A 15,000-nucleotide genomic window follows, 5' to 3' on the forward strand; every position below is an offset into this window, starting at 1 on the left:
AACAAAGTCAAACAACGCAACACGCCTAACGTCCCGAATAAATTTCAATAATCTAATAAAACTATATTGAAAAAACATACTTTACGATGATATTGTAACATGTATCAAATAAAATCAAAGCCGGAGATAGTATTCGCCTATAACGACGGCTTTCCAGAAGGCGATTCCAGGTTCATCTTCGCGCTTTCGAAAAAACAGGAAATGGCAGACACGTCATTCCAAGAGGGTTTATTCCACTTCAGACCAAGATAATCCATTCATTTCTTCTCTCACTTCCTCTTGACATCTAGGGGAAGGTGTATGACGTGTATGTATACCAATACGTATCATGCCCATTTATAGGAAAGCCTTTGAACAGAGACCTCGATTTCAGAAATCTCACTTCCTGTCAGGAAGTGGGCTGCAGAATGAGTTCTGTTTCACTCAGATAAATAATTCAAACGGTTTTAGAAACTAGAGAGTGTTTTCTATCCAATAGTAATAATAATATGCATATTGTACGAGCAAGAATTGAGTACGAGGCCGTTTGAAATGGGCACATTTTTCCAAGTTACTCAATACTCCCCCTGCAGCCATAAGAAGTTTAATGTGTTATATTCTCCTACAGTCATTTCACATTTCCACGAACTTCAAAGTGTTTCCTTTCAAATGGTATCAAGAATATGCATATCCTTGCTTCAGGGCCTGAGCTACAGGCAGCTAGATGTCATTTTAGGTGAAAATTGAAAAAAAGGGGCGGATCATTAAGAGGTTTAAAGGCTCTAGAGTGAGGTGTCTCTAAATTCATTTTAGTCAAGACGTCAGCTGTTTGGTCCATGGTCACGTTGTTTCGCTGTGTTTGTTACTATTTCTAGATATAGTATTTACCATAACATGTATGTATAACATGTATGTATAACATTTTTGTATAACATGTATAACATAGTATTTGCCATACCATGTATGTGTAACATGTTTGTATAACATGTATAACATAGTATTTGCCATAACATGTATGTGTAACACGTTTGTATGACATAGTATTTGCCATAACAGGTATGTATAACATGTATAACATGTATGACATAGTATTTGCCATAACATGTATGTATAACATGTTTGTATAACATGTATAACATAGTATTTGCCATAACATGTATGTATAACATGTTTGTATAACATGTATAACATAGTATTTGCCATAACATGTTTGTATAACATGTTTGTATAACATGTATAACATGGTATTTGCCATAACATGTATGTATAACATGTTTGTATAACATGTATACCATAGTATTTGCCATAACATGTATGTATAACATGTATGTATAACATGTATACCATAGTATTTGCCATAACATGTATGTATAACATGTATGTATAACATGTATGTATAACATAACGGTTCAGTCATTTCTTGACTATAGAGTCTGTATATTTTTTGTAAAGATAGGGAATGCCAAACGGATCATGTTCACTTGACTACTTCATTGTCGCCATACTGGAAATCAAGTATGTTTTTTTTACCATTCATACTTGATCTTGCTGGATTTATCTCTCAGACTTGAACACAATAAGCACCATTTACTTCAGAGAACACAAAAGCACTGACAATCCCAAATGAAAGTGAACTAACGCCCATTGGGTTCAACAGCCACACACTAACCTCCCTGCTCAACTGGTTTAGTCCACAAGATCACACAACACACCCTCTCTGTGTCAACTATTCCCAGCCAACCTTTACTCATCAGTCAGCTATCTGGGAGGGGGGGGGGGGGGGGGGTTCTACAGCTCACTGGAAAGTTCACTGGAAATCCAACTAAATTTAACCAGCAAAACCAACCACATTTACCCACCAAATTTACCCAGCGAAACCAACCACATTTACCCACCAAGTTTACCCAGTGAAACCAACCACATTTACCCACCAAATTTACCCAGTGAAACCAACCAAATTTACCCACCAAGTTTACCAAGGAAAACCAACCAAGTTTACCAAGCAAAGCCAACCAAGTTTACCAAAGAAATTCCAACCAAATGTACCCAGCAAAACCAACCAAGTTTACCCACCAAGTTTACCAAGCAAAACCAACCAAGATTACCAAGCAAAACCAACCAAATTTACCCAGCAAAACCAGCCAAGTTTACCAAGCAAAACCAACCAAGTTTACCAAGCAAAACTAACCCAAGTTTACCAAGCAAAACCAACCAAGTTTACCAAGCAAAACCAACCAAGTTTACCAAGCAAAACCAACCAAGTCTACCAAGCAAAACCAACCAAGTTTACCAAGCAAAACCAACCAAGTCTACCAAGCAAAACCAACCAAGTCTACCAAGCAAAACTAAGCTGATCCTAAAAGATGTTGGACTATGTCATTTCATTATACAAGACCATTTATGACTCTTGGTTTTTATATTTTACGTGTATCCTGAAAAGCACTCCAGCGGTTTAAAGTTATGTAACACGTTTTGGCATCTTCATGGGTGGGTCTTTATTGTCTCTGCATCAAACACAACATGAGGCTATATGGAGAAGTAAACAGTGACTCTGGAGTGTACCTCATCTTGCTCTGCCATGACTGCTGACAAACCATAGATGTTTCTTGATAATCCTTTTGCTGTGATTTGCTCATTGTCTTTATAATGATGTAACGTTGAAACAAACGACAACGTGGCCGATCATTCAAAATTAGTCATTGGCGGCTGAATCCCTGCTACTGTTATAACGTTATAACATACGGATAGCAAGTCAATTGGACTGTTGAAGGGAAATGTTTAAGTAGTTGGAAAAAGGCACCAGACCCAGAAACTCCCAGAAACTCTTGATGCAATATAAAAAATAAAAAAAATGGGTGGAGGAGATTAATCATAAACCCAAATTGAGAACCTTTTGTTTGATTAAGGGTGAATTGGTGTGTGAGATATATAATTATGGAGAACCTACCTAAAAGCAAGAGATAATATGCTATGATGCTATGTGCACAGGTAAGAAACAGGGATATTGCCTCTGCGTATTGAAACAGGTCAGATCAGGGATATTGCCTCTGCGTATTGAAACAGGTAAGAAACAGGGATATTGCCTCTGCGTATTGAAACAGGTCAGATCAGGGATATTGCCTCTGCGTATTGAAACAGGTAAGAAACAGGGATATTGCCTCTGCGTATTGAAACAGGTCGGATCAGGGATATTGCCTCTGCGTATTGAAACAGGTCGGATCAGGGATATTGCCTCTGCGTATTGAAACAGGTCAGATCAGGGATATTGCCTCTGCGTATTGAAACAGGTCAGATCAGGGATATTGCCTCTGCGTATTGAAACAGGTCAGATCAGGGATATTGCCTCTGCGTATTGAAACAGGTCAGATCAGGGATATTGCCTCTGCGTATTGAAACAGGTCAGATCAGGGATATTGCCTCTGCGTATTGAAACAGGTCAGATCAGGGATATTGCCTCTGCGTATTGAAACAGGTCAGATCAGGGATATTGCCTCTGCGTATTGAAACAGGTCAGATCAGGGATATTGCCTCTGCGTATTGAAACAGGTCAGATCAGGGATATTGCCTCTGCGTATTGAAACAGGTCAGATCAGGGATATTGCCTCTGCGTATTGAAACAGGTCAGATCAGGGATATTGCCTCTGCGTATTGAAACAGGTCAGATCAGGGATATTGCCTCTGCGTATTGAAACAGGTCGGTATTGTGGTGAACTGGAAGAGGAAACACTATGTAACTATTGTGACCTTGAAGAGATAGCGAATGAAACTCATTTTATCCTCTATTGCGCTTTCTACCACAATATACACTTATATACACTTATTCCAGAAAGCACACCAGATATACCCTGGTATTATGTAGCTGAGTGATGAGGAGACAGACCACCAGATAGACCCTGGCTTTATGTGGCTGAGCGATGAGGAGACAGACCACCAGATATACCCTGGCATTATGTGGCTGAGTGATGAGGAGACAGACCACCAGATACACCCTGGCATTATGTGGCTGAGCGATGAGGAGACAGACCACCAGATATACCCTGGTATTATGTGGCTGAGTGATGAGGAGACAGACCACCAGATATACCCTGGCTTTATGTGGCTGAGCGATGAGGAGACAGACCACCAGATATACCCTGGCATTATGTGGCTGAGCGATGAGGAGACAGACCACCAGATATACCCTGGCTTTATGTGGCTGAGCGATGAGGAGACAGACCACCAGATATACCCTGGCATTATGTGGCTGAGCGATGAGGAGACAGACCACCAGATATACCCTGGCTTTATGTGGCTGAGCGATGAGGAGACAGACCACCAGATAGACCCTGGTATTATGTGGCTGAGTGATGAGGAGACAGACCACCAGATATACCCTGGTATTATGTAGCTGAGCGATGAGGAGACAGACCACCAGATATACCCTGGCATTATGTAGCTGAGGAGACAGACCACCAGATAGACCCTGGCATTATGTGGCTGAGTGATGAGGAGAAATTGAAATGTTTTTTTTGTCCGTTGTGTATTTCCGTTTGCGGAAAATATTTAAATAAAGCCTGGAATAAAATTAAAAGTGCTACCTGTAATTAAATTGCTAAAAAATATATATATTTATCTTCTATCTGGTAAATGGCGTGTGTATATAGATGGTGTATATAGATGGTGTATGTAGAGGGTGTATGTAGAGGGTGTATATAGATGGTGTATATAGATGGTGTATGTAGGGTGTATATAGATGGTGTATATAGATGGTGTATGTAGAGTGTGTATATAGATGTTGTATATAGATGGTGTATGTAGAGTGTGTATATAGATGTTGTATATAGATGGTGTATATAGATGGTGTATGTAGAGGGTGTATGTAGAGGGTGTATATAGATGGTGTATGTAGAGTGTGTATATAGATGTTGTATATAGATGGTGTATGTAGAGGGTGTATGTAGAGGGTGTATATAGATGGTGTATGTAGAGTGTGTATATAGATGGTGTATATAGATGGTGTATATAGATGGTGTATGTAGAGGGTGTATGTAGAGGGTGTATATAGATGGTGTATGTAGAGTGTGTATATAGATGTTGTATATAGAGGGTGTATATAGATGGTGTATATATAGTGTGTATATAGATGGTGTATGTAGAGTGTGTATATAGATGGTGTATGTAGAGTGTGTATATACAGTGTGTGTGTATGTGTATATACAGTGTGTATATACAGTGTGTGTGTATGTGTATATACAGTGTGTATATACAGTGTGTGTGTGTATGTGTATATACCGTTTGTATATACAGTGTGTGTGTATGTGTATATACAGTGTGTATATACAGTGTATATATACAGTGTGTGTGTGTGTGTGTGTGTGTGTGTGTGTGTGTGTGTGTGTGTGTGTGTGTGTGTGTGTGTGTGTGTGTGTTTATACAGTGTGTATATACAGTGTGTGTGTGTATATACAGTGTGTGTGTATGTGTATATACAGTGTGTATATACAGTGTGTATATACAGTGTTTATGTGTATTATTGTACTGCTCTAGGGATGTCATTTTTACCAGACAAAAACTCTTTATGAACAATGCAGAGAACACCGGAAGAGAAGAATTATGATTTAATTACAACAGTGAATTATTGTAATGTTTGTTTGTGTCAATTAATCCCGTAAGGGATGGGTTACCAATTGAAGATTTGACGTACACAACAACAACAAAAAAGAAATGTCATTCATTCATTTAATTCCCAGTCCCATGCCCTCCTCTGCCGTACATCTCTCACCCTCCTCTTTCCTCTCCCACCCTCTACCCTTACGTCCCGACAGCAGACTGAGCACTCACACCTGCAACACACCTGCAACAGGAGCAGTGATCTCATTCCCTGTCCCTGCCCACGACACACCCTGTTCTGAGGCCTGAGTCAGCCATAGGTTGTATGAGTCAGATGGTGTGGTAGTAAACTGTCTACGCTTTCAGTCTATTGTGTGATAGTGTGAGGAAGATGTGGTGTACACTCATTGGAGAAAAAAGGGTTCCTAAAAGGGTTCTTCGGCTGTCCCCGTAGGAGAACCTTTTTTGGGGTTCCTGGTAGAACACTCTGTTTTACATGGAACCCAAAAGTGTTCTACCTGGAACCAAAAAGGCTTATTTAAAAGGGTTCTCATATAGAACATAAGATAAAACATGATGTGGAACTCTATCCCAGTGTGATATCAGATCCACTAACCAGTCTTTCTGTCTCAATGCCATACCCTCTTCTTTGAGTCATCTCTCTCTCTCTCTTTATCTCACGCAAACACAGAGACACGCAAACACAGAGACACACACACACACACACACACACACCACACACACACACACACACACACACACTTTCTCTCTCTCTCTCCATTTTCTCACAATGGTGTCACTCTGGTACATAAGGTTGAGATAGGCTACTGAGCAGTGAACTCTTTCATCAAACCAAAGCCACGCTAGTTGTGAGGGCGGTGACTATGAGAAGTCCTCTATAAATATATCAACGCTTTTCTACAGTGTCATTCCATCAGATCACACGACATCACTACACCACGGAGAACCTTACCTGAGACGTACCTGTCCTGATCACTCCACTGTGACCAAATGGTAATGGTGAGTATAGAGATTGGACTGCTTTTGGGGGGGGGGGGGGGCTAATGGCTGCTATTTGGGTGGGGGGGGAACAACTGTTTGATAATGAGGTTTTTAACTCTGAATTAATTTACAGATACAATATTTAAACTTCTAATAAGTATGGCAGCAGCATCGTCAGTCTGTTCGTATTCCTAGTGTTATTACTGCTAATTAACACACAATGATTGGACGCTAATGTAGGAGGTAACCGATGGCAACCATGGCAAGATTTACGTTTTGTAATTAGGGATACGAGGGGTAAATGTAGGGTTGTTAGGTCAGGACATTTGGGAGAGAGGTCTGTTAAACTAGGTTATATCCTGCTCTGTTACATTAGGTTACATCCTGCTCCCTAGACCTGCTCTGTTATACTCGGTTACATCCTGCTCCCTAGACCTGCTCTACAACAGTCGTTCCCTACTTCAGGACCCCCAACAGTGGTTCCCTACTCCAGACCTCCAGGACACCAACAGCCTAACCACTGTTGGGGGTCCTGGAGGACTGGAGTAGGGAACCACTGTTGGGGGTCCTGGAGGACTGGAGTAGGGAACCACTGTTGGGGGTCCTGAAGGACTGGAGTAGGGAACCACTGTTGGGGGTCCTGGAGGACTGGAGTAGGGAACCACTGTTGGGGGTCCTGAAGGACTGGAGGAGGGAACCACTGTTGGGGGTCCTGGAGGACTGGAGTAGGGAACCACTGTTGGGGGTCCTGAAGGACCGGAGTAGGGAACCACTGTTGGGGGTCCTGAAGGACTGGAGTAGGGAACCACTGTTGGGGGTCCTGAAGGACTGGAGGAGGGAACCACTGTTGGGGGTCCTGGAGGACTGGAGTAGGGAACCACTGTTGGGGGTCCTGAAGGACCGGAGTAGGGAACCACTGTTGGGGGTCCTGAAGGACTGGAGTAGGGAACCATTGTTGGGGGTCCTGAAGGACCGGAGTAGGGAACCACTGTTGGGGGTCCTGAAGGACTGGAGTTGGGAACCACTGTTGGGGGTCCTGAAAGACTGGAGTAGGGAACCACTGTTGGGGGTCCTGAAGGACTGAAGTAGGGAACCACTGTTGGGGGTCCTGAAGGACTGGAGTAGGGAACCACTGTTGGGGGTCCTGGAGGACTGGAGTAGGGAACCACTGTTGGGGGTCCTGAAGTACTGGAGTAGGAAACCACTGTTGGGGGTCCTGAAGGACCAGAGTAGGGAACCACTGTTGAGGGTCCTGAAGGACTGGAGTAGGAAACCACTGTTGGGGGTCCTGAAGGACCGGAGTAGGGAACCACTGTTGGGGGTCCTGGAGGACTGGAGTAGGGAACCACTGTTGGGGGTCCTGAAGGACTGGAGTAGGGAACCACTGTTGGGGGTCCTGGAGGACTGGAGTAGGGAACCACTGTTGGGGGTCCTGAAGGACCGGAGTAGGGAACCACTGTTGGGGGTCCTGAAGGACTGGAGTAGGGAACCACTGTTGGGGGTCCTGGAGGACTGGAGTAGGGAACCACTGTTGGGGGTCCTGAAGGACCGGAGTAGGGAACCACTGCTGCAGACAAAGGGCAACTCATCTGTTTTTGAGGATAGGGACCTTGACCACCTCTTATCCTCAGTGAATGGTGATCCTTTGGAGCACATTGAGATGAAACGATACTGTACCTCATAATGAATTGTGAGTAGTGATAGCCAGAACATGTCTGTGTCATAAAACCAATGTATTAGCTGGTAGTGTGTTAATAAAGGTGCTGCTAACACAACTGTAGCACTGTTGTACACTGATCAGAGATACACACGCCGGGCTCAGCACACCTTGTGTCAGTCAGAGCTTTAATCATACTGCACCATTCCTTGTTGTGTGGTTGGCTCTATTCAAAACAAATCAAACTTTATTTAAAGGGGCTTTTGATCTATGTCAGAAAATATTTGTATATTTAAAAAGTTTGTGGAATTGGAGAAAAAAAAGAAGTGTTTTCACATATGAATAACCTATTTTAATTGTTGTTGTGATTATTAATACTGCTATCTATTATTGTTATTGTTAATAGCAGTATCAATGTTAACATTAGTAATATTATTATTAATATTATTTATATCTATGTCATTATATTCTGTCATTAATTCTATTGGACCATCCACTTTACGAAATAGACATAACCTACAGTACAATGAGAGAGCTTATTTCTGTCAGGTAGCCTGTACTCTCTCTCTCTCACAGACTCCACCCCGTTGCTATTTCAAGCAGATACCGTTCATTTCCGAGGGAGCAGTCTTTCGAAAAGTATCTCACACCTACCTGAGTGAGAAACTCAACAACCAATATCGATTAAACTGATTCCAAAATTAATTATTTCCCGGAACAGAATTTGTTAAAACGAAAAACAGACAAACACACAGCGCTCTCGGTTAGAATACTTGGAACTTTTATATTCACTTTTATATTCCATTTTCCTGGGACTGGCAACTACATTGTACATCCAACGGTCACAACCGATCTTCGAAATGAGTATCGTGGCTCAAGACCATGTATTTTTGTCCGCTTTGCAGCCGAAGACCGCCGTCAGCACCTACGCGGTCCCGTCCGAGATCCAGCTCGGGGGGAATGGGGGCACCCTGTCGGATGAGGTGGCCCGGGGAAAGCGGGTCCAGCAGCAGGTTGCTATGCGGCTCGCCGAGAAATCTTCGACGCTTCCGAGACAGAACGGCTCAGCCACACACTATTCCTCCTCAGGTAGGACCGAACTCATCTCCTATGGTGACATGGCACTCAAATGTACAGCAGGCTACTGATTTGACACATACGTAAACTATTGACTTGGCAATGAAATGTGTTTACTGTAGCTGAACAATGTATATAGCGTATCTCTACTAAATGCCCATATGGGCCGATCCAGACCCGTTAAACGCGCATAAATGGAACGTTATTTCACTTGTTATGTACTTTTCTCTAATACCATATTCTGATCTGGAATTTATGCTATGAAAATAGCATGCTATTCACCAGCTAACTATTCGTTTGTGGTGGAGATGAAGGTGTGGCGCAGGTGTGTGTCTAGGATTGTCTAGGACGTGTGTCTACAGATAAACCATATTCTGTCCTTGATTTAATTCCCTAATAATTCCACAGCTTTTACTCGAGGGAGGAAACCACGAATAAAGCGTAGCGAACCTACCAGTTCTGAGTGGGGAAAAAATTATCTACTTTATTTATTATTTTGTTGTGGATATAAATAACACAATTTTCTATCCACTGTGATGTACAACTTGATAAGAGCTCGGTAAATGAGTCATCCGTTTGGATAAGAGGATTGTAAATATAAATTACAATTGTCTTAGATTTACTGGAGACCAAATGTGAAACAAGTCATACGGCAACAAACTGAAACATATCAACATATCAACTTTCCCACGGTGAAGTTTATGAAATACAGTGTGCCGTTAATGCAGAATTTAAATTGTATGTCCTTTTAACTTTGTACCACGTTACATATGCCTATCTGAAGCCAATGTCAATAAGGCCCACTGTGTTTCCTGAGAGTTGCTAGCATTAGTGGGTCATAATAGGCTAACGTCGTGCAATCATTTAGGGGGACATGTAGCCTATTAGAATCATGATGGGAACTCAGACCCCCAACGTAGCAGTTTAAACCTGGATCCCGGTGTGCTGTTCACCATTACTGGACCATTGTCATTAGGCTACAGCTCCATGATTAGTACAAATACAGGGTCTTCATAGAACTATTGGTTGTTGAATTTGACTATGGCAACTTTCAGGATTAAAATGTTTTATTCACCAATATATTTAGTTGTGTACAAGGCTTTCCAAACCTGTTTGGAATGGCTGAAGATAAATGTACTGAAAAGCCTTTTGTACCTCTGAGTATCTGTGTTTGACTTTCCACACCTGTCAGGTTTGTTTTCTCTCCATGCTGGAAATGTTGGAGAGAAAGTATTCATTCATTCGCACGCACGCACGCACGCACGCACGCACACACACACACACACATACACACACACACCACACACACACTTGGACAGGACTGTGAGAATGAACCTTTAAAACAAAGAACTGTTGCATCCTCTTGCTTTTAGATTGTATGAATATAGTTATTTAACTGACAAGCCCAAACATGCATGGCTTTCATGAAATTAACTCACTGCCAGGTACGAGAGAGAGGGAGAGAGATAGAGAGAGAGACAGAGAGAGAGAGAGAGAGAAAGGAGAGAGAGAGAGTGAAAAAGAGAGAGAGAGAGAGCAAGAGGGAGAGAGAGAGTGAGTCTGTCTGTCTGTCTTTTCTGTCTGTGTGTCTGTCTGGTCTGGTCTGGTCTGGTCTGTCTGTCAACACAAAGCATGCTGGGTGTCTAAGGGTTGTGTTGTGTAAGCTTTTTGGGACTCTCTCTGGAACTTTCCAAAGCTAGCTGAGCTGTGGGTCTATACCTTGTGTTAAATGAAAGGTTTCCTAAACTCTTCAGAGTTAGCGTCCGGTGTTAAATTAAAGTTTAACTGTTCAGAGTTAGCCCCGGTGTTAAATTAAAGAGATTAGTGTTCAGTGACAGTGTTAGCCCCAGGTTGCTAGCAGCAGAGGGGAAGAGGTTTCAGTGACAATGTTAGGACAGTGTTATGACCCTAACATAACACAGTGTATAGGATGTCCCCTCTAGCACCATGTTGGCTTGTAATTATGTTTCTCCATTCTGACACTTCCTATCGGTTGACTTGTTCACATGACTCTATTAGCTGAAATCGACTGTGCTGAAGACATGACTACGGTTTAGTGTGTGGTACCTGTGTAGTCTGCAGAATGACATGGGAGCAGAAACAGGATATGTCGCATAGCGTTTCTTTTCGAATAAACCCCCCCCCCCCAAAAAAAAAACAACATATTGTTGACTCACTGATCTAAACCTCTCACTTCATGGGAAATATATAGGCAACTGTTCTCTGACTATTACCATGCTGTAATTTAGGGTATGACCAGCTTGGTGTATCATACCTCTCTACTCACACAGTGAAACTGGTCCGGTATATCCCGAAGGCAGACAGAGACACACCTACCTGAAGAAGACAGCAACAGTCAACAGGACTTCTTCTATCTGGGACAACACTGTCATGGGGTGTTGTGGTGTTGTCAGCAGGGCCTCAGCCATGGGGTGTTGTGGTGTTGTCAGCAGGGTCTCAGCTATGGGGTGTTGTGGTGTTGTCAGCAGGGTCTCAGCCATGGGGTGTTGTGGTGTTGTCAGCAGGGTCTCAGCCATGGGGTGTTGTGGTGTTATCAGCAGGGCCTCAGCCATGGGATGTTGTGGTGTTGTCAGCAGGGCAGGGCCTCAGTCATGGGGTGTTGTGGTGTTGTCAGCAGGGCCTCAGCCATGGGGTGTTGTGGTGTTGTCAGCAGGGCAGGGCCTCAGTCATGGGGTGTTGTGGTGTTGTCAGCAGGGCCTCAGCCATGGGGTGTTGTGGTGTTGTCAGCAGGGCCTCAGCCATGGGGTGTTGTGGTGTTGTCAGCAGGGCAGGGTCTCAGCCATGAGGTGTTGTGGTGTTGTCAGCAGGGCCTCAGCCATGAGGTGTTGTGGTGATGTCAGCAGGGTCTCAGCCATGAGGTGTTGTGGTGTTGTCAGCAGGGCCTCAGCCATGAGGTGTTGTGGTGTTGTCAGCAGGGCCTCAGCCATGGGGTGTTGTGGTGTTGTCAGCAGGGCCTCAGCCATGGGGTGTTGTGGTGTTGTCAGCAGGGTCTCAGCCATGGGGTGTTGTGGTGTTGTCAGCAGGGTCTCAGCCATGGGGTGTTGTGGTGTTGTCAGCAGAGCCTCAGCCATGAGGTGTTGTGGTGTTGTCAGCAGAGCCTCAGCCATGGGGTGTTGTGGTGTTGTCAGCAGAGCCTCAGCCATGAGGTGTTGTGGTGTTGTCAGCAGGGCCTCAGCCATGGGGTGTTGTGGTGTTGTCAGCAGGGCCTCAGCCATGAGGTGTTGTGGTGTTGTCAGCAGAGCCTCAGCCATGGGGTGTTGTGGTGTTGTCAGCAGAGCCTCAGCCATGAGGTGTTGTGGTGTTGTCAGCAGAGCCTCAGCCATGGGGTGTTGTGGTGTTGTCAGCAGGGCCTCAGCCATGAGGTGTTGTGGTGTTGTCAGCAGAGCCTCAGCCATGGGGTGTTGTGGTGCTGTCAGCAGAGCCTCAGCCATGGGGTGTTGTGGTGTTATCAGCAGGGCCTCAGCCATGGGGTGTTGTGGTGTTGTCAGCAGGGTCTCAGCCATGGGGTGTTGTGGTGTTGTCAGCAGGGCCTCAGCCATGGGGTGTTGTGGTGTTATCAGCAGGGCCTCAGCCATGGGGTGTTGTGGTGTTGTCAGCAGGGCCTCAGCCATGGGGTGTTGTGGTGTTGTCAGCAGGGTCTCAGCCATGGGGTGTTGTGGTGTTGTCAGCAGGGTCTCAGCCATGGGATGTTGTGGTGTTGTCAGCAGGGCCTCAGCCATGGGGTGTTGTGGTGCTGTCAGCAGAGCCTCAGCCATGGGGTGTTGTGGTGTTATCAGCAGGGCAGGGCCTCAGCCATGGGGTGTTGTGGTGTTGTCAGCAGGGCTGCAGCCATGGGGTGTTGTGGTGTTGTCAGCAGGGCCTCAGCCATGGGGTGTTGTGGTGTTGTCAGCAGGGTCTCAGCCATGGGGTGTTGTGGTGTTGTCAGCAGGGTCTCAGCCATGGGGTGTTGTGGTGTTGTCAGCAGGGTCTCAGCCATGGGGTGTTGTGGTGTTGTCAGCAGGGCAGGGTCTCAGCCATGGGGTGTTGTGGTGTTGTCAGCAGGGTCTCAGCCATGGGGTGTTGTGGTGTTGTCAGCAGGGTCTCAGCCATGGGGTGTTGTGGTGTTGTCAGCAGGGTCTCAGCCATGGGGTGTTGTGGTGTTGTCAGCAGGGCAGGGTCTCAGCCATGGGGTGTTGTGGTGTTGTCAGCAGGGCCTCAGCCATGGGGTGTTGTGGTGTTGTCAGCAGGGCCTCAGCCATCGGGTGTGTCGCTCTTTTCTGTCTACATTTCTCACCTCTCACTCTTTCCCTCTCTTTTTCTTACCTTATCCTTCACCAACCGGTTTGTTGCCTGAGGCTCTGACTCAGCTAAGCATGAAGCTCACACTCCTCTACCTTCTGCCTACCTGCCTGGAAACACACACACACGCACGCACGCACGCACACACACACAGACAGACAGTCTTTCAACGTTGTACTGGACGTTAGCAGTGGTAAAAGTATTGCTTCCATTCAGTATAAAGTATTACATCTGTGGTGCCAATCTGCCCCACAGTCTTGATGTCCCTGTGTGGCCTGTCTCCGAGCCTGTTGGGAAATCACCTACTGGGCTATAGGTCTCACCCTGTACTTCAACACAGGGGACCAGTCCCTTTGAGAGAGAGAGTATGTCAGGGGGACCAGTCCCTTTGAGAGAGAGAGAGAGAGTATGTCAGGGGGACCAGTCCCTTTGAGAGAGAGAGAGTATGTCAGGGGGACCAGTCCCTTTGAGGTTTGACAGAGAGAGAGTATGTCAGGGGGACCAGTCCCTTTGAGAGAGAGAGAGTATGTCAGGGGGACCAGTCCCTTTGAGAGAGAGAGAGTATGTCAGGGGGACCAGTCCCTTTGAGAGAGAGAGAGAGAGAGAGAGAGAGAGTATGTCAGGGGGACCAGTCCCTTTGAGAGAGAGAGAGAGTATGTCAGGGGGACCAGTCCCTTTGAGAGAGAGAGAGAGTATGTCAGGGGGACCAGTCCCTTTGAGAGAGAGAGACTATGTCAGGGGGACCAGTCCCTTTGAGGTTTGAGAGAGAGAGAGAGTATGTCAGGGGGACTAGTCCCTTTGAGAGAGGGAGAGAGAGAGGATGTCAGGGGGACCAGTCCCTTTGAGAGAGAGAGAGAGAGAGAGAGAGAGAGAGTATGTCAGGGGGACCAGTCCCTTTGAGAGAGAGAGAGAGAGAGAGAGAGAGAGAGAGAGAGAGAGAGAGAGAGAGAGAGAGTATGTCAGGGGGACCAGTCCCTTTGAGAGAGAGAGAGTATGTCAGGGGGACCAGTCCCTTTGAGAGAGAGAGAGTATGTCAGGGGGATCAGTCCCTTTGAGAGAGAGAGAGAGTATGTCAGGGGGACCAGTCCCTTTGAGGTTTGAGAGAGAGAGAGAGGATATCAGGGGGACCAGTCCCTTTGAGAGAGAGAGTATGTCAGGGGGACCAGTCCCTTTGAGAGAGAGAGAGAGAGAGAGAGAGAGAGAGAGAGAGAGAGAGAGAGAGAGAGAGAGAGAGAGAGAGAGAGAGAGAGAGAGAGAGAGAGAGAGAGAGAGAGAGAGAGAGAGAGAGAGAGAGAGTATGTCAGGGGGACCAGTCCCTTTGAGAGAGAGAGAGTATGTCATGGGGATCAGTCTCTTTGAGAGAGAGAGAGTATGTCAGGGGGACCAGTCCCTTTGAG

General features: G+C 45.4%; 1 protein-coding gene across 1 annotated transcript in view; it reads left to right on the top strand.

Annotated features, from left to right (window-relative positions):
• Nucleotides 1-8,834: 8,834 nt before the first annotated feature.
• The window catches only part of LOC139584106 (plakophilin-3-like), a 41,097-nt gene continuing 34,931 nt past the window's right edge, over nucleotides 8,835-15,000 (top strand). Inside the window, exon 1 of the mRNA XM_071415613.1 lies at nucleotides 8,835-9,316. Within this exon, the coding sequence (XP_071271714.1) occupies nucleotides 9,088-9,316 (229 nt within the window). The 5' untranslated portion in view covers nucleotides 8,835-9,087. The remainder of the gene's footprint in view (nucleotides 9,317-15,000) is intronic.

The sequence above is a fragment of the Salvelinus alpinus genome, chromosome 9 (genome assembly GCF_045679555.1).
Source record: "Salvelinus alpinus chromosome 9, SLU_Salpinus.1, whole genome shotgun sequence".
In the NCBI taxonomy this organism is placed as follows: domain Eukaryota; kingdom Metazoa; phylum Chordata; class Actinopteri; order Salmoniformes; family Salmonidae; genus Salvelinus; species Salvelinus alpinus.